The 19,692-nt window shown below is 35.7% G+C and overlaps 1 protein-coding gene across 2 annotated transcripts; it reads left to right on the top strand.

The window, feature by feature from the left end:
- Positions 1-504: 504 nt before the first annotated feature.
- CCDC25 (coiled-coil domain containing 25) lies at positions 505-19,221 on the top strand. Of its 2 annotated transcripts, XM_032216688.1 has the most exons (9): positions 505-619; positions 2,294-2,341; positions 6,103-6,142; positions 9,214-9,265; positions 10,315-10,390; positions 12,904-13,007; positions 16,115-16,317; positions 17,888-17,933; positions 18,679-19,221. In XM_032216688.1, exons 1-9 carry the CDS (start codon positions 595-597, stop codon positions 18,706-18,708), a joined length of 624 nt encoding a protein of 207 aa, XP_032072579.1. In that variant the 5' UTR covers positions 505-594; the 3' UTR covers positions 18,709-19,221. The 2 variants fall into 2 exon arrangements, with proteins under 2 accessions (XP_032072579.1, XP_032072580.1); XM_032216689.1 differs by lacking the exons at positions 17,888-17,933; positions 18,679-19,221 and having other exon boundaries at positions 16,098-16,184.
- The last annotated feature ends 471 nt before the right edge of the window (positions 19,222-19,692 follow it).

Below are 19,692 nucleotides of genomic sequence, written 5' to 3'. Positions count from 1 at the left end.
CAATCAACCAATGGAACGGCTTTCCTTCAGAAGTTGTGGGAACTTCATCACTTGAGACTTTCAAGAAGAGACTGGACTGCCATTTGTCAGAAATGGTGTGGGGTCTCCTGCTTGAGCAGGGGAGGGGGTTGGACTAGATGACCTATAAGGTCCCTTCCAACTCTGTTAATCTGATCTGATCTAAATTAGTGGCGCTTAAACCAACCTGAGCTCACCCATTTCTATATGTCCCCTTAAAAAGTAAAGAAACATTTTTTTCCCCTTAAGGGTTAAGATTTATACAAAACTGCCCAATAGAAAGTTCTTCCGTTTAAGGAAGCAGCGCGTCCACAGGCAACGAGGAAACGTGGGTGAGGGTCCCTGTACCTATCCCTAAGCCTATAGAGGTGAAACACACCGTTGGCAAATTAACCTATCTGTTGGATGTTCGGAAAGTTCTGCTTCTATCAATTATTGCCTCTATGGGAACTATTAACTGACGTCATTTCCTGAGAGCCGCCTCGCTAGAACCGGAAGGCGCTGGCCGTTTGCGAATCTTTCGGAGCGGGTGGGAAGGCGCTCCCGTGGTGTGTGTGTGTCTGTGTGTGTGTTGCCATGGTTTTTTATTTCACGTCCAACGGTAAGTGTGGCCTGGCCACAAAGCTCACAACTCTTCTCAGATATAAGTTGATGCTTCTATCTGGAACTGCTTTTCCTCGGTTGATGTCACGGATTACGACTCTGGTTATCGCCAGCCAATAATGTTTCGGTTGGCAGACGATGGGTTTTTGTGTAGTTATTGGTCCAATCTAGGGGTTCCCCAAACCTGCCCCCTTTAAGATTTGTGAACTTCCAACTTCCAGAATTGAAGTCCACAAGTCTTAAAGGGGCCAAGTTTGAAGACTCCTGGTCCAACCCATCCAGTGGCCTCTGCATGATGTTCTGTTATCCCCGAACAACCCAGCCAGGGCGGATTAGCCGTGCTAAATAAGGTGAAGGTAACTTCCCCACTCCAGAAAAAAATTAGGAGATTTTTACAGAAGGCAGATGGAAATGGGAGATGAAACTAGAAGCATCTTCACTCAGATTTGTGTGGTGGGTCTATGAAAAAGTGATCTTGATTTTATTGTCAGTTATGCTCTACTTTCATCATAAACTTTTATTTACTTTTCACCACCATATTTGTACAAAACATTCTATAAACTCAAAAGTCTATTTTCATTATACATGTAGAGTTTTCTCTCTATAAGAAAAGATACAATAAAATGTATCACTTTCGTATACTTTTCGGAGAACCCGTGTAGTGCAAACCCCTTTCCCAAACTTTTGCTCATTGTCACATCTACTATGGTTTCAATCAGAATTCAAACACTTTGTAAGACTAGCAGGCAATTTCCTTTTTTTGTATTATTATTAATCTTTCTCTTTGAAGAAGGGAACATTAATGGATTTCCTCATACATATGTTATACACCACCATTTCATAAATAAACCAAGTCCATGTGTTATCATTTCTTCAACTGTTGTGGTTATATCTGTAGTCTTACCATATCCAGCATTCTCAGAGCATATATAGCAATAGCAATAGCAATAGCAGTAGACTTATATACCGCTTCATAGGGCTTTCAGCCCTCTCTAAGCGGTTTACAGAGAGTCAGCATATTGCCCCCAACAATCCGGGTCCTCATTTTACCCACCTCGGAAGGATGGAAGGCTGAGTCAACCCTGAGCCGGTGAGATTTGAACCGCTGAACTGCTGATCTAGCAGTAGCCTGCAGTGCTGCATTTAACCACTGCGCCACCTCGGCTCTATATTCTCTCTGTCAACTTTTTCTTAAACACTAACTTGTATATAATTTTATCTGGCATAGTACTATAAATTCTAAAGTATTATTCCAGCATTTCTCACTTCAAACATAATGTAATGAGTTTCATTTTTAATACAATTCATTCATTGTTTAGCACTTTTCACCCAATTCTAAAATAGTTTTCTTTACCTCTTGTAACCTTAACCATTCCTTGCTCTCTTTAACCACATTTTTAAAAGAACTTTCCTTTTTTCCCTATATTATCATAACATATATTTCAGAGCCTATCTGAAAATAATACTGGGGCAATTGATGTTTTTAGAACACAATTTAGTTATTCCTCAGCTTAGGAAAGCTTATAGTAATTTTTACATTGGAATATGAATATGTTTTAATAATTTTTATATAGATAAATCTTTTATATCTATGTATGCGTTGATAAACCTTACATATCTGTGCATAGTTTGATGTAAAAAATGGATTACTTTTTTCTTTTCTATCCTTCAGTTGTTCCTTCCATTTATACAATTTATATGGGAAAAGACAAGTATGAAAGTAAGTAAAACATTCCTTTGATTTGCATCAAAAAGATGTGATCTATTGATAATTTATGCATCTTATGTAACAACTCTCTTTTTAGCTTCCAATTGCTTGGGAATTCAATCACCCTTTCTTTTAGATAGCCACATTTTTTAGAATGGTGGATGGTTGTTAGTTTTAAGAAATCAGTATCCAAATCAATATTGATAAAATGTTGGATAAAAATATAAGCAGACCATCAGGATGATGACAAGAGATGAGATAAATGTTATAGTTAATGTGACGACAAGTGATGTAAAAAAGTGAAATACAGACAAAAAGAAAAAGTTGATTAGGTAGCTTGATGATGAAGAAGTGAAAGAAGATAAAGTTGCAGAAAAGCCAATTGAATTAGTTTGTCAATAGAAACTATTTAGAGCTTTACTTTGGTCACCAATTTCTCACACTCATTAAGATTCTTTTTCTAAAACAAAGTTTAGCCAGATATTTGCTTGTTTTGTTTTGGGTATAGAGCAAATATCTGGCTAATTTTGTTTTCTTAGAAGAGGAATCTTAAGAATTGAAAGAAATTGGTGACCAAAGTAAAGTTCTAAATACATGTAGTCTTCCACTTACAATCACAATTGAGCCCAAAATTTATGTTACTAAGTGAGACAATTGTTAAATGAATTTTGCCACATTTTACAACCTTTCTTGCCACAGTTGTTAAGTGAATCTGGCTTCCCCATTGACTTTACTTATCAGAAGGCCCTAACAGGTGATCACATGAAGCCTGGGACACTGCAAGTGTCATAAATGTGAGTCAGTTGCCAAGCTTCTGAATTTTGATCACATGACTATGGGGATGCTGCAATGGTCATAAGTGTGAAAAACGGCCATGTCACTTTTTTCAGTACTGTTGTAACTTTGAACAGTCATTAAATGAACTGTTGTAAGTCAAGGACTACCTGTAGTTTCTGTTGACAAATTAATTGTAGTAAATTACTACAGTATTGATTCCTGCATTCCTAAGAGTTCACTCTGAAACTCTGAACCTGCTGACTTAACAGAAATATGTAAAATGTTTTTAAGATTGGCCTTTAATCATAGAACCTGGAAATAGCCAATATAGCTCTAGTTTTTGCAAAGAACATTTGCATGTGGTATTAAGAATTGATGGGAACCTAGAAAATGATTAATTAACATTTCTTGCAGGTATTACAATGAATGTGTTCAATAAAACCTCCAAAAGTAAATTTCTTTTTGGCATTCATTAAAATTGAATTAAAAATAATTGTCAAAATTGCATTGCCTTTCTACAAATCTTTATAGTATAACCATTTTTGAATCCTAATACTTCTAATCACCAGGCTTCTAATAAGATTAAAGGGTGCAGAAAAGAGCATCTAAAAATAAGCAAGTAAAGTAACTCACCTGTGAGGAAAACTGGGTTTTTTTTTAATTTATAAAAAAGGAGCAGGGCATAATAATGTCGATAAAAATATCCATGATATGGAAAAGTGGAGAGTAGCTATTTTTTCATTTACTTATACAGGCAGGATTATTTTTGTAATATTAAAATATTGTAGAATCCAATGGGAGAGATTAAGAAGTGATAAAAGGAAGCGGTTTTTTAAGCTAGGACATTTGTTACCAAGATATAGTTGCCAATGTAGATGGTTTTAAAGAGTGATTAGACAAATTATTAGGATTAAAATGCAAGGTCTGCTATTTATGATGACAACTTATTGCCTCCATTATGAGGGCTGTGCTGGGAGAGAAAATACCCCTGTGCTTATGTTTTACTTCCTAGTGACCACTTTATGGCCATCTTGGTCTAGAATGGTTTGAATCAGTAGGATTATTTATTTATTTGGTTCTTTTGAGTCTGTTAACACCTGGCAACTGTTTGGACAAGTCCTCGCAGGTTTTTGGGTAGAGTGCAGAAGAGGCTTGCAGAAGATAATGGTTTTATTATCTTCAAGTAGGTAGAATCATATTCAAAGAATTGCAGAAATAAGGGGAATACAGTATTGAGAAGTTGGAAAAATCTTATCATTCGGAATATTTGTTAAACCATATTTATAGATTGCTGATGAAATAGAATCTGGAAAGGTCAAAGATATGATTAAATGGATACAAATTTTGAATGTAATAATAAAGATTTAATAGTAGGAACTTCAAAGGAAGAACATAAAATTTACTCTGAACATTTATTTAGAGTAAATTGGTATAAGATGTTTTGTTGTTGGTACATTCCTCTAGTTTTGCTAGAGTGGATAAATCAAATTCAAAAAAATATTTTTGGCAGGGTGGTTTATTGCAGTTTTATTTCTGTAAGTCGCATAGAATTATGGTGAGTGAGTTGGGCGGCCATATAAATATTTTCAACAAATAAATTAAAGAAGTTGTGACAATATACTTTGGCATCTGGAATAGCTTTGTATCTTAAAAGTAAATCAGATACAGGTTTCAACTCAAACCGGAAACCATTCTTAGATTATTATATACATGGATTAGTACCATGTGAAAAATGTGGATTTATTTGTCCATAGAAGTTACATGTAATTTTGTGAGGGGGATGCTTGAATCGGAATAGATTCTTCATAATATGGAGTAATCTTAACACAATGTTAATTGCATTTCCTGATTTATATTGTGTTAACCAAGATTCTTGGTATGGTACTTGATGTACAATTGATATAGTCTATATATGGTACTTCATATAGTCACCACATAATGAGATGGACAGGAAACAAATTTAATAATAAATTAAAATGAAATAATATCAATACCCTTTGCCTAATTCAGTGACACACTCCCCTCACCCCATCCCTCTCAATTCTCAACCTTTATCTTTAAACAGGTAGAATATTTCTTTTGTTCAAGGGCAAATGTAGTAATTGTGAGTGTAGTGTACAGTTTAAATTACATTGTGTCACTTTTGTAGACAATCAACTAAAAAAGATAATGTAATTGATAAATTGGAGCAAGAAATAAATTCAATAGAGATTCAACTTCCAGATGCCTTATGCATCTTCCTCACCCACCAATGTTTTCAAGATTGCTTTTATCAAATAGATATTGTAAAATTCATTGTGAAAAGTGAAATTGCACTGTATGCCTTGTGCAGCGATCAAATACTTGCTGTGTAAAATAAGCTGTACTCCCATTCATCTAAATTTGGTATTTGTAATAAAGAAAATGCTAATGTACAAATTAATATTTAATTGAGTGATAGATCAGTTGGGCTTCTGTAACCCTGTTGGACAAAAATGCTTTTGTTAAGAACTACTTTTCCTCATGAGTTGTAAGCTAAATGGTGAGTATGATTACCATATGCACTGGGTGAAGCCACAACTTAAAGTAGTCATACTTTTTTCTCTCTGACATTCTGTAACATTTCTCTCGTTCTCTTTCTAAGTAGTAATTTGCAAGAAACTACCAGACAACTATTATTTATATTTATACTGTACTTACCTATACTGATATTTATATCTTATAATTTAAGTCACCCATCTCACCTAGAGGCTATTATCATATATCTGATTTCTTATATAAAGGTTTTTAAAATGAAGCTGAAACTATTGTACATTAAAATAACCTGAAGATTGCAAATGACTTATGCTTGTTCCGTAATATTATTTTTTACTAAAGAACAAAAAATTAAAAATATATGTTATCTCAGAAATGGGCATAATATATTATTTGTCTTCTGTTTGAAAAGAAAAAGAAAAAAACCATTTATGTGAACACTATTAGAGCTCTGATCAATTTTGCTTTGCATTTTCTTTTAGATGAAGATCTAATAAAATACGGTTGGCTAGAAGATATTTGGTAAGTACTTAAAAGAGCCTACTTTTGTATAATGAAATCCTTTTTCATATGAAACAATCTTTCTCCTCCCTAATAATTAGTTGTTAGCATCCTTTCTGGACTGAGATGAGATCCTATTTCTGAAATTATGCCATACCAAAAAAGTGAGATTCTTTCCCTACCTCTCAAATGTAAAAGTGTTCTGGCATATCAGTTGCCAATTTTCTAGTTCTCTGTATAAATAAATGCTGCTTTTTTTTAAAAGAGATCATTTCCTGTTATCTTTTTCTGCTTTTGGAGGGTTTTCCCTCAGTTTCCAGTAATAAGTTTCCAACCTCCAAGTTGCATTTTTGTAGTCTTCCCAAACAAGTTATATATTCTGTCAAAATGTTTTTCCTGTTGTTTTCATGCCTGTTTAAAGCCTTGACTGCAAGAATCACAAGAGTACTGGGAAATAAATTTAATTTTAACTCAGCAACAAAATTGATGACATTTTATATCATCTCACATGCAAATAAAATTAACATGACTATGCTTAATTGTAATGCAATTTCTTTGTTTTTTACTGTGTTGTCTGAACCAAATTGTTGTAGTATGTAGAGTATGGTGCATAATCTAACAGAAAGTATGGTTTATCCAAAACAATAGCTAAGCAATCCATGACTTATTAAGTGTGTGTACGTGTAATTATTATAGTTATTATGTAATTATGGTTATATATTTTTATATAATATTATATATTTTATATACAATTTAATTATAAGTATATGTAAATATTCTCTTCCATAGAGATAATTAAAAATATTCAAATAGTAACAGATTTATTAAAAGTTTCACAAAAACTGCCAGGCTTCATACAAGCCACTAAAGGTCATATTGCATTTTCCCTTCACGCTCTCTTATATCCCAAGGACTCAGAGGCTTACTTAGCAACTACAATTGCGACTGCCAACTCTATTTTTAAGTGGAAAATCCTGTGACAGTGATAGGTTTATAATCTCACTTCAAGTTCATTAAGTGAATCACCATGGTCGTTAAATGAGATATCATGTGACTGCTACTTGCGATTCTACTTCCATATATAAAATATTTATATTTTGCCTCTTCATACAGATTTAGTAAGATAGCAAACTATGTAGGTTGGAAATGAGGTACACTATTTAAAGCCAATTATTATTTAATATAGCAGCATTAAATCACTAACATTGCTAGTCAATAATATGACTGATTTGGAATGAATTTCAACTTATCAGCCATCACCCATCCTGTTACTGATTCCAGACATCTGTTTTTAATGAAACAGTTTCAGGATTTGATTTTAGTTTTAGTAAGTAAATTTAGTGCTTTATGGTCCTTCAAGTTGAAAAGCATGATAAAAATGATAAATATATAATAAGACTTTGGCACTTCTGCATATGTATGTATTTCCTGAAGAGCAGAATTCCCCAATCTTGACAAAAACAGATGTGTGGATGTGAACTCCCAGAATATTCAACATCAACTGTGCTGGCTGAAGAATGCTGGGAGTTGGAGACCACACATCTGGAAGTTGACAGTGATGGGATACTGCTATAGATCTTTTGGTCTTAGCTCTTAAAGCCTGTGTTTTTCAATTGCTGTGGAAAGCAGCTTGTGAATCCTAAAGGGGAGACTTGTCAGCTCGATGCTTTTGTGTTATTGTACAAGTGTTGTATGAGAAGTAAATTCTCCACCTCTATAACATTAGTTTAAATAATAATAATTTAAGAAATGAAATACGAAAATAACCCTTGAAATGAGGTCTTTTTGTTACCTCTATTTACTTCTATGTGTAATCACCATTTACTACATATTACTCCAAAGATGGCCAAGCTTCGTAAATCTACCACAAAACCCTCCACATAGTGTCTCTTCAACCAGTCCTTTCCCCCACTTGAGTCAAATGCATGCCCAGCAAGGTATTTATTTTGGAGTCGGACAGACCCAAGTACGTACAGGCAAACAAATAAATAAATTCAATGTTGGGGAAAGAGAGAACCAAATGGCACCAAATCAGACTACATATGGTGGATAGAGAGTAAGCTAGTGAAATCCATATTTGCAATTGCTTCTTCAAGAGGTCTGAAGCCATTTGACATGTTACAGAGAAAGTTCCTCCTTGTCCTTTTGCATTCTAATTAATTATTGTTTTAAAGTGACAAATATAGAAGAGGTGGAAAGACTTTCAAATATGGAATTCTGTGATGGGCTTTGATAAATTTGTTCATTGTCCAAGTTTATTGCAAATAGTGGTAATTATGTGGAGAAGTAAATGCAGATAATTAAAAGACATCATTTTAAGAATTATTTTCTTATTTCATTTATTAACTTATATCTAAATTAAAGTTATGAAGGTGGGGGTATTACTTTTTATTCAAACCATGTTAGAGTGGAATGACCCTCCCAGCTTCAGCTACAAGAGGTAGTAAGTCTCCTAAATACTGATTGCCAAGGGTAACCATGATGTGATAAGTGTTCCTTTCTTGTTTTTAATGCCTTTTGGAGAGGCTTGCAAGAATATGATGAGAACTAAAGTGCTGGAATGTTGGTGTCTTAGGTGTCATTTCCACTTTTTTCCTCCCCAAATACTTATTTATAAATATTTTGTCTCACTTTGATGCTAGTGCCCAAGAAATCCATTAAAGAATAGATAGTTGAATAAAGGAGCACATTACTCAGATTTATTAAGTTCTGGCCTCTGGAAGATACTAAAACTCTAAGCATCTATTTGAGATGATTTATGAATTTGCCTTATTCATTGGTGGAGAAATGGCTATGGCAAGGTTAAGCACCGGATTTTATTTGCCAATTTCCAGTGCTGTTTTCATCTGAATCACTGGAGGGAGTACTTGACCTTATGTCAATATTTTTTACGATAGATTTTCCTCTTTTAGCCCTTTGGTTTCCTTTTCTTTGGATTCTCAATCCTCACTCAGATATTTAATATGTTAAGACATAATTCTTCTCCATACTATTAAGTGACAAACACCACATGATAACAATATCTAGATGTGTTGCGTCTGTGGGAAGGATACTGAATCATAATTCCTATCAAACCTTTGCACTTTGTCTAGGTTTCATGTGGACAAGCTCTCCTCAGCACATGTCTACCTCCGGCTACAAAAGGTAACTGGCCAGCTTTGCTTGTTTTGCTCAGTTACATGCATCCATGAAAAGTTGCGGGATGGTGCGTTCATAGCTACATAACAACAATGCCCAAAATTATGCAGAGTTATAAACCAATAACTATGTACGAAATCTCCCTTTTCTAGTGGCAGAAATTTGCAGTTTCCCAAAAACATTACAGTGTTCAAGAACGGCCCAATTGAACATTTGCGAAAGTGGTTTGATATTTTTTTTAATGTGTGGACCATGTCTAGAATTCTACTTTCAGTGTTGGAAGACTTCCAGAAATTTATCAAACTAAAATTATTTTTGGATTCAGCTGAGCATAATTTTCATACTAGGCATAGTAAGCTATGTGGAATAAGAACTGAAAAAAGTATACTGGTTTACATCCTTATGCCTTAAAAACAAAGTTATCCAAAGGAGTCTAATCAAATAGTGCTCTGGACTCATGCAGTTTAGATAGGCAAAACTCTGGGATTTCAATCATGGAACATACAATCAGTTTTATTCTCAAAACATCTAAGCAAGATGTGATAGTGAGCTATATGGTTTTCTTGCTTTTGATTTGTACCATTCATCAGCTTAACAATTATGGCTTGCATGATATGCTTGTATGAGTTATGGCAGTTAGTGAACCCAGAGTAATTGTATCTTTTGTCTACAAACCACGATTTAAAAATGAATGGCTTGGTATGACATGTGAAATCTGTCATAAACTGATTTAATTGTGTGCAAGAAAGATCAAGGTACTTAAAAAAATACTATAGTAAAATTGTTCATCACAATAGCAGCAAATAATCTTGTAGCATTATATAGAACAACACAATTTTAATGATGCAGTATTTTAAATTTCCAGTCCAGTGCATAATTTGCATGAAATGAGTTCTAGTCCAGGAAAGCTTATATCATACTATTACTCCTTTTAAGCCATTGGCATTTTTGTTTATGTATCTATAAGTTCAGTGCAAGGGACTGTGAAACTATTCACAGCATGTCCTCTGCATTCCCACACCTAGGATGCTCATATCCACCTTGATTTATTTTAGGGGCAAACAGTGGATGATATTCCTAAGGAGGTTTTGATAGATTGTGCACAGCTTGTGAAGGCCAACAGCATTCAAGGTAAAGTTTTGCCTATATAAGAAAGTGAGTCAAAAAGTATTACAAGGATTTTGAGTGGGGAGTCAAGGAGGACAGATTTTGAATGTGGGATTAACAAAGAATACCTAAGCTTCAGAGCCTAGAACAGTATGAATCATTTGGACATTTCAAAATATGAAAAAGATTGTCCTAGCAAAAGCATAAGGTTCAATGGTAATTATGGTAGTTTCAGCCAGGTAGATGTCAAATTGTAACTGAAGACAGGATAGAGTGTAGCACAGAAATAGGCAATGTTGCAGTTGTGGGTTCAAGTAACTTCCAGATAATTTCCTTAGTGCTCATCAAGTTCCTTATCCTATTTAGTTTTTATTAAAAGATTTTTTTTAAAAAAATGGAATGCTACAAGGTAAAACTCAACCATCATACTGCATTTACATACAAGAATGTTGTTGGCTCCTCAGAGTTCCTCCAGAGACGGTAAATAATTTCTAGATTAGTTTGCATAGTGATAAATTTATGTTTTGTGATCAGTCATGTCTCCCATGACAATCATTTCTGTGAACATCTATGCCTACCTTAAGCGTGCCCACTACATGCTCTTTAAATTCCAGGTTTACCCTATCCCCAACAGATTGTTTTGATCTAGCATCTGTCCATCTGATGTACCAGTGTGTTGAACAGAGAAAAGACACTCTTATACATGGGTCAATATTTGGGTTAATATTCAAGTAGTTGCCTCTGTAAGCCATCTTCTTCTCCTACTTCAGATCTCATCAGGTGCCCATGGGGATCTCCGTCCCTCCCTCCCTCCCTGTGTTATTTTATAATCCAGAAGTTCTTGGGTTTCTGGAATGCTTCTATTTTTCTGGTTTGCTCAAAATTCCAGACCTAGAACTTTACAACTGCTGGGTTTGCCTGCTTGCCCTCTAGGAGATATGAGCAGTTGAAAATTGAGGTTTGTACTCTGTTCTGTTTTATATCAAGGGGGATACTGCATGAAACCTATAACAAATTGAGCCAAATGCTTATAAAGTACGATCTCTTATACCATAGGTCACCAAGCAACTCTTAAAGATGTTTTTTATTCTTGAAAACCAGATCTGTGCCTTAGATTCTACAAACTTTTCTTGAGGAAATATTAGGGCACCATGGGCATAAGATTAAAAAAAAGCCTCAGTGTAATCTCATCATTCTTTTAAAAAATTATCCTGCTGTATCTGCATTCATTACATTGACTTGGGTCATATCTCAATAATTGGAGAGGGCATTCTAGGCAGATACAAAATGGGTTACAGAGTAAGTGTTCAGAAAGGCCCAATACAATATTAGGGAATCAAACACAAAACGAGTCCCAGTTTCAAATCATCAGTCAACAATTTCATGGACCAAATCATAATTCAGGTATTTTGAGGGCTAAGTACACATTTATTGTTGAGCTTTTGGGAGGAAATATGGATAAAACTAAAATGATAAAATAGTAAAGAATGTGGAGCCTTTTAATCCAATTCCTGTCAGAGTAAAACAGTCTAAAATCCCCAAAGAGCTTGTATGCAACCTCCCAGATGGCTCCAAAATTGCCATCAAATTGTATAGTGATTTTTAATAGGATAAAAGAGTGGTTCTCAACCTATGGTCTGCGGACCCCTGGAGATACCAGGATGTCACAGGGAGTCTGTGAATATTTGATACAGTCTAGTGCTTTAAATCTTGACTTAAGTCTTGGTGGTCTGAGGCCACGCTGCATGACCACAAAAAGTATTTAAAGGGGGTCTGTGGTGAAGAAAAAGGTTGAGAAGCACTGGGATAGAAGAAAAATGTTCAATATTTTAAATTAAACCTAGTCTTTGTCCTACAGTCATTTTTGAAAGGTAGCCTTTGGTATGCTACTCAAAGTCTAAGTATGTCAAAAAATAGATATGTGTGGAACGATAAATGTTGCATTATCCAGAGTTCTTTTCAATTTATGTCAGTTTTGAATAAACAAACTCCATGCTTCAAAGCTAACGAATAATAGCAAAATGTGTAGGGCTATACGCGGAGGATTTTAACTGTTGAATTATGACTTATATTTAGATGCTCCCTTCGTGCCTTGACTATATCATGGGAAGCAGATGGTTTGTTCAGTTGTTGTCTTTCAAAACTTCATCCTGAGAATCTTGGAACTTCTCTTTAATTCTTGGCATTGCTTCCCTGTTCCTGCAGGAGTTAGACAGATGAATGATTGAGAGTCTCTAACTAGTACCTTTCTGGGAACAACTGGAGCTAGGAGTCAGTTGCTCTGAGTCTCAATTTTTAGCAGATGTGATATAGCATAATTGGGTAGTATTGTGGGAGCTGATGAGATCTCCCACTCTTTCTGCCTCTTTTACATAATTGGAAACACAAAAGGTATTTCATGTTTCTTGGAAAATAGCTTAGCTGTAGATACTGTATTCGTACTATGTAAATGTTTTTGATCCTAATTAAGGTATTGAGAAAGATGGCCAGAAATGGGCATAATTACTCTTTTTCTGTATAATTACTTTCTTTTTTAGGCTGCAAAATGAATAATGTCAATATAGTATACACCCCATGGGCCAACCTAAAGAAAACAGCAGACATGGATGTGGGCCAGATTGGTTTTCATAGACAAAAGGATGTAAGTATCTTATTCCTTCCCTGATCTCTCCAAAGGTTTCAAGCTACTTTCATCCAGCAGACCAAGAAGCTAATGGGAGACTTTGCTAATCATCTGTAAAATGCAGAAAGTATGTGGGAAAGCAGAAGCATCTTTGGCTTCTTCTCTCACCAGTAATATTAAAGCTGGTCTAGCCCATGGAAAGCCTGAGGCTGCATTGGAGATCTGATATTGTTTGGAACCTTTGCAAGTTGCAATGTAAAGGGGTCAACAACATTGCCCCACTGTTAACTATTCGGTTCCCTAATATGATGCTCAGGTAAACTCCTAATGAATAACATTGTGTGAGAAACGTTACCAATGTTTAAATTATGATGCCTTTTGTAGCAACTGGTTATACATGGCTTCCCTTTATTTCTAGTAACTTGATTGCAAGATGATTGACTTGAGTTCTAATATTCCTGTGTTTAGAATAAATGTTTAGATAAAATTTAAAAATATAACAGTTCACTAAATTTGGCTCTTCCAGTTGCAAAAAATAAAAATAGAAAGAATTGGTTTTGGTAAAAAAAAATGAAAAGAAACAACAAAGCATATCATGCATATGTTCTTGGAAGGACAGAATAAACAACCATGTTAAGGGTACCAACAAGAGTTGACCAATGAAGCTCCATCCCAATCATCTTTGGCTAATAGCTATATTTGCTGTTATAATCTCTATAGTTTCAGAAGGTTATCCAAAACTGCTGGGAACAGTTCTCTCAATGGATTGTTATGATCACCTTTGTTTACCTGGGAGAGGAGAAGTGTTTTGGTAGAAAAACATATGATGCAAGGTCTTCCATCAGCTTCTGCCGTCCTAGATTTTTTTAAAAAAACTTACAGAATTAGGTCTGGGAAAGGCTTTTGTGTTACTCCCCCAGCATGACCTAAGGACCAGTGAAATGATTTAATTTAAATTGGTCTTTTTACTGTTTCTCTTTGCCTTTAGAGACTTAGAAATGCAATTCTGAGAGAATGGAAAATAAAAGCATGAAAGAAATTTGGAGAAATATCTTCAGCAACCATAGTAAAATAAATGCCATACAATAATTAGAAAAAAAATAGCAAGTATCTTTCAAATAGGAAGACTCATGCCTTTATGTTTGCTGTTTCTCCTTCAACTGAGATTTCCAAGCTCTTAAAAAAAACTTTACAATGTATGTGATCTATCACCTTTTGAAGCTTTTATTTCTATGTATTTATTTCTTTTGGTAGAAATCCAGTCGCTGAATTATTCTTAGCCAACCTTTGGAAGAACCATGGCCTGGTTGACTGAGAATCTCCATAGACTCTTAGCCAACTTATTTTAGAAAAGCTAAGAGCATTGCTGAAGGACTTGGTTTTATCACTGAATATTTTTTTTAAAGGTAGAAGAACCTGAGAAATCCAATGGAAAAAATTCCATTGAGAGCCAGCCATTACAGAACATTATAAAGAACATAATACAGAAGTATAATGTTTATTATTTTCTTGAGAATAAATATGGAGTTAAAGTAGTTGTCAATTGCATGAATATGTGAAATTTGGCTGAAATCACATAGAAATTATGGGGCTTCTTCCCACCTATTTTGAAACTATCAGCAATTACAGAAGTAGAAGTAACAAAGTTTACAAAGCTTCAATCTAGCATCTATCCACAGGGCTAACATGTGCATGTGACTTCAATTCAGGGTTGTTTAGATTCCAATGAAGGGGTCAGTGGGGCTAAGGACAGCAAGTATCCTTTTTTTTCCAAATGGGAACATACATGCTGGCTATTTGGCATGTTGGCTACTTTGAAGGCTTCCTACATTATTTTCAGCAGAGTGATCTAATATCCTGAGCCTGGAAAAATAAGTCCTTTCCAGTGACATCAGAGGGCTGTGAATGAAAGATGGGAGGCCCCTGCATTTTTCAAAATGTATTTTTAACCAAGTGAAAGCAGAAAGTTACTGCCTTAATGTTTTTATTTGGTGAACTAGGTGAACCTCAGGATAGTGTCCCGCTGTTCCAAAAGAACATCTGTCACTAACATTTAGAAGTGAATTCAGGACAATCAGAATATTCTGGTCAATACGACCATGGGTTCTCTCCCTTTTTAAGGCCTCACAGTAGAACAGCCTTCAGAAATTTTCTTTCTGCATTGACTTTATGGGGTTTGAGTATGTAACAGTATTTGGAAGGAATGGTGGTTTCCTGCCGGTCTGTACTTTGATAACCAATAGTGTGCAACCAAAGTTTCAGAATTTTCTCTTCTTTAATTGGATTTCTTAAATTAGCAATTGCTCTCCAATGTTCCAAAGCTCTACTTTGAAAGGCAGAAACAAATCTGAAATCTATTTTCAGAGGGTTTCTGATGGCTTCTGGAAGCATTGAAAACCCGATCCAAGTTTCCTTATCCCAATCTCAAATTCTCATGCTTCTTTTCTTTTCCTTTATTTTGCAGTATGGATAGAAAACATTTCGGTGTCCTTGACATCCATCCTATATCTGTGGTGCCAAATACAATTTTAATCCATAGTCTGAGAATCAAAACATTGCACAGTTAGAAGTAACTATTAAAATCATCAAATCAAAGTTCTCTGAATGATTGCTTTACTTTGATGACTTGGTGCTTGTAACAGTCAATGTATAGTAAAAACAAACAGTGACAGGTGTGACCTTTCTGTAATAATTTTTGTAGTAATCTTAATTGTATAAGTACTTAAGCAAGCAATAAGCACTTAGACTTACATACTGCTTCATATTTCTTTTACAGCCCTTCCTAAACGGTTTACAGAGTTAGCATATTGCCCCAAACAATCTGGGTCCTCATTTTACTGACCTTGGAAGGATGGAAGGATAAGTCAGTCTTGAGCCAGTGAGATTTGAACTAGCAATCAGCTGAAGTAGCCTGCAGTGCTGCACTCTGATCACTGCGTCACCTTGGCTCAATATCTCTTAAATGTCCACTTTCTTAGTATATGTAAAAATATTGGCTCTCCAAGTACATGACCATTTGAAGTGCTTCTACATCAGTGTTGCCCCAGGGAATTGAAATCTTAGTGTATTCAAAATTAATTCCAACTACATTTTTTATAAGAATTACAGTTCTTTCCTGTTCCAAGGTGAAGATAGTGACAGTGGAGAAGAAGATAAATGAGATTTTGAACCGATTGGAAAAGACCAAAGTGGAACGATTCCCAGACCTGGCTGCAGAGAAAGAAGCCCGTGAGAGGGAGGACAGGAATGAGAAAAAGGCCCAGATCCAAGAGATAAAACGAAAGGAGAAGGAAGAAATGAAAAAGAAAAAGGAACTGGAAGAACTTAGGTGAGTGAGGAAACAGGTTCCTTCCTTGCTATCCCTAGAATGGACAGCTATCGTAGGTCTGATTCGATTGATAAGCACAGACAGTACCCATAAGTTTGGATGTTCAGCAAGTCATGGAAAAGTTTTGTTTTAAATTGTGAAGGGAGGTGATTTGGCTTCTTCAACATCTCGCTTGGATCCCAGCCCAACTCTTACTTGATTTCTCTCCTGTGCCCCTAAAGTTCCAAATAATTTTAAATAAAACTTTCTAATAATGGTAGTTAATGCCAAGATTTCAGCTTCTTCCTAATGATGCTGCAGGTTAACCGTTTGTGCTGTACAATCAGCAAAATGCTCACATGCAACCTTGTTACAAATGTAAGTTTTAATGGAAGAAATGTAAGAACTAGTTAATTAATTTCTTAGGGGGGAATGGATTGCAGCCTGTCCTAGCCATATAGTCTGCTAATCAAAATATTCTCCTTTGCTCCTTCCTCCCCCCCACTTTTTTTGAAGTTCCTTGCAGACAACCAGGGTGGCCAGTTTCTGTAATTGCACAGTATGTAGAATGGTACTGGTCCAATTTGATATTTTCTTGCTGGTCAACTACATTCTGCTATTTCAGAATAGTTGTCTCAAAATGTATCCTATCTGAGAAATTGTCAGTCCTTCAACAAAGGGCAGGACTGGTCAGGAAATATATGACACAATGATTCTAACTCGCTTATTTTTATATCATTTAATAGCAGTATATTGGAAGCCTAACTTTTTTATGCCCAAGAGAGAAATCCTGAAGATTTCAGCTCCATTCCTGCAGCCCCCACCAAGGACTTCCCTTCCATGCCAGAGGAGAGCTGAAGTCCTTTGACAGACTACAGAATGTTTAAGAATGAAACGGGTACCAGCTGGGAGAGTTTCAGCTCTGTGTGGAGCTAAAATCCTTTGGCAGGCAGCTCTTTCATTCTGTCTGCTTAATGATCCAGGAGATCACTTAACAAGTGTAACCAGGAGTGCTGGGATTATGGTTGCTGAGCAAAGCAGTTACGTGCAGATTTCACTTAACGACTTCTTCGCTCAATAATTGAGATTCTGGTGCCAATTGTGGTCATCGAGCAAGGAATATCTGTAGTTTGTTTTTCTGTATTGCAGCTTTGTGCCTTTAGAGTTTACAGGAATCTTTTCAGGTTGTTTTGTTTGAGAGATTTTGAAGGTAAATTCAGCAAGAGCTGATATTGGTACGTGGTTCAATCAAAGGACACTGCCAGTATTAGTTTCTAATTGGCCATATTACAAGTAAAGTTTTAAAGCTCAGTAAATAAGCATGCCAGCATCTTACTCTCCATTGTATAAGTCTTATGCTTAGCATTCAAGCCAAACCACTTTCGAATTTGTAGAAACTGAAATTTGAAATCTAGTCACGAATGCTAATTGTCACAATTTTATTCTACACTTAGACTTTTACCTTATAATTTACAATCTTACTTTTTTCTGTTATTGTCACTCACGTTGAATCTTATCTCACTGGCAAAATTCCCATTTATATTAATTATTTAACCTTAATAATGAAAATCTATTTGTTTTCTTTTTACAGAAATTACTCTTCCTTAATGAAAGCAGAGAATATGACTTCTAACCAGGTGTGTTTTTGATGCAGTCCATCATTCTTTTCCCATAGTTAAGTCTTGCCTAAGTCATGCCTAGCAATTATATCTAATAGTAATTGATAGCATTACACTCCATATAATTTTTTAAAGGATCAATTACTCTTTTGAAAACAAATGCCAGCTTACTAATGTACTTGATTTAAAAAAGTATTATCTTTTATTTGTCCTGAATTTCCTCTAATTAGCTTCCTTGGACAATCCTCAAATTCCCTTATTATAAGTCAAGGAAAGAAACTTTTTTTATCCACTTTTCCACATCATTTATAATTTTGTGCAGCTTTGTCTTCTTGACTGCACTAAAATGTTTCAGGTATTACAGCCAAAGGTGGGTTGCTCCTGGTTCGGCCTAGATTGGGTGAACCAGTAGTAGTGGCGGTTAGGAGGTTGTGCATGCACGAGCGAACCGGTAGTGAGAAAAATGGAAAGCCACCACTGATTACAGCCTTTCCATACAAAGAATGCCTCCAATAAATTGACATTTAGGATGCCATTTCTGCATGTGATGTGTGCTGTGAGATGAAAATGTTTGCAAACCTTTGGGATCATAGGAATGGAAGAATGTGTTTTCAATATTTCTTTCTCTGAGAAAGTTACAACAGTTAACTGGAAGAAAAAGAGAGAAAAGTGTTCTGATATTAAATCTGTGGTGCTGAGTGGCCTAAAATGTTAAAATCATAAAATATCCCTTCTGACACATTTTTTGTCTTTCCTTTCACAGGATGGCAATGACTCCGATGACTTCATGTAAATCTAGGCACCCTCTTTGTGGAAGAGGAAGATGAATTGTGACATCTTAGTCTTTTGCTCAGGGTGCCAAACATAAGCAAATGAAATTGGGAGTCTCTTTACTTGTTTTATTGTGAGCAGAGAGTATCTGTTCGTTTTCCTGGGCAGATCATTCCAGTTAAAGTTCTGAAACCATCAGTTGTGACTCCAGAGCTATTAGGATGTCTTACTTCCTGGAGAGGCTGGATTTCGGGGTGTCTATATTTCCAGGATAGTTTGAGGAGAAGGCTACACTCAAGAGGCTTTGAGCCAGAAAATCAGTTTCTGCCTTAAATTTTCCTGGGGAGCAGATCTGGAATGTTTTGCCATTATCTTTTAAATATGCGTCATTGTGTTGGAGTTTTATTTTATTTTTATTTTTTTAGTTTCCTTGGTTGTTTGGGTCCCTGGTTGCACCAATTACAATTTGATACCTCTCGTCCCTTAGAAATCTGAATTCACAACAGCTATGTTTCCATGGTTATTATACTTGGCTAGAATCCAAAAGATCTTTCACTCAACAATCAGCATTGCTTTGCATTTGTAGCACACTGCAAAACCTGGTGCCGTCTTTGAGGAAAGAAGAATTCACTTTTGGGCTGCTTTTGTTATGTTTGGGTTCCTTGTGATCCCGATGCAGAGCTTTATATGGGGTTTTGTGGGGTTTTTTGTTTTTGTTTTGCCTGCCCAGAGTTTGCATTGGAATAGTAGAGAATAGTAGAGAAGCAAGGAAAGCTGCCACTGTTGATTCGCCGGTTCTACCACAAAACCGCGGACGACAAAATCGCGGACGACGAAAGCGCGTATGTGACGTCATCACAGCACGACGAAAAAGATCGGAAAATGTAAAAATAAAGCTAAAACCTTCCCCTAACCCCCCCCAAACCTAACCCTAAACCTAACCCTAAACATAACCCTTAACCTAACCCTAAACCTAACCCTAAACCTAACCCTTAACGTAACGAAA

The sequence above is a fragment of the Thamnophis elegans genome, chromosome 4 (genome assembly GCF_009769535.1).
Source record: "Thamnophis elegans isolate rThaEle1 chromosome 4, rThaEle1.pri, whole genome shotgun sequence".
Classification (NCBI taxonomy): domain Eukaryota; kingdom Metazoa; phylum Chordata; class Lepidosauria; order Squamata; family Colubridae; genus Thamnophis; species Thamnophis elegans.
The sequence above is the reverse complement of the archived record's forward strand: the minus strand, read 5'-3'. Positions and strand labels throughout refer to the sequence as shown.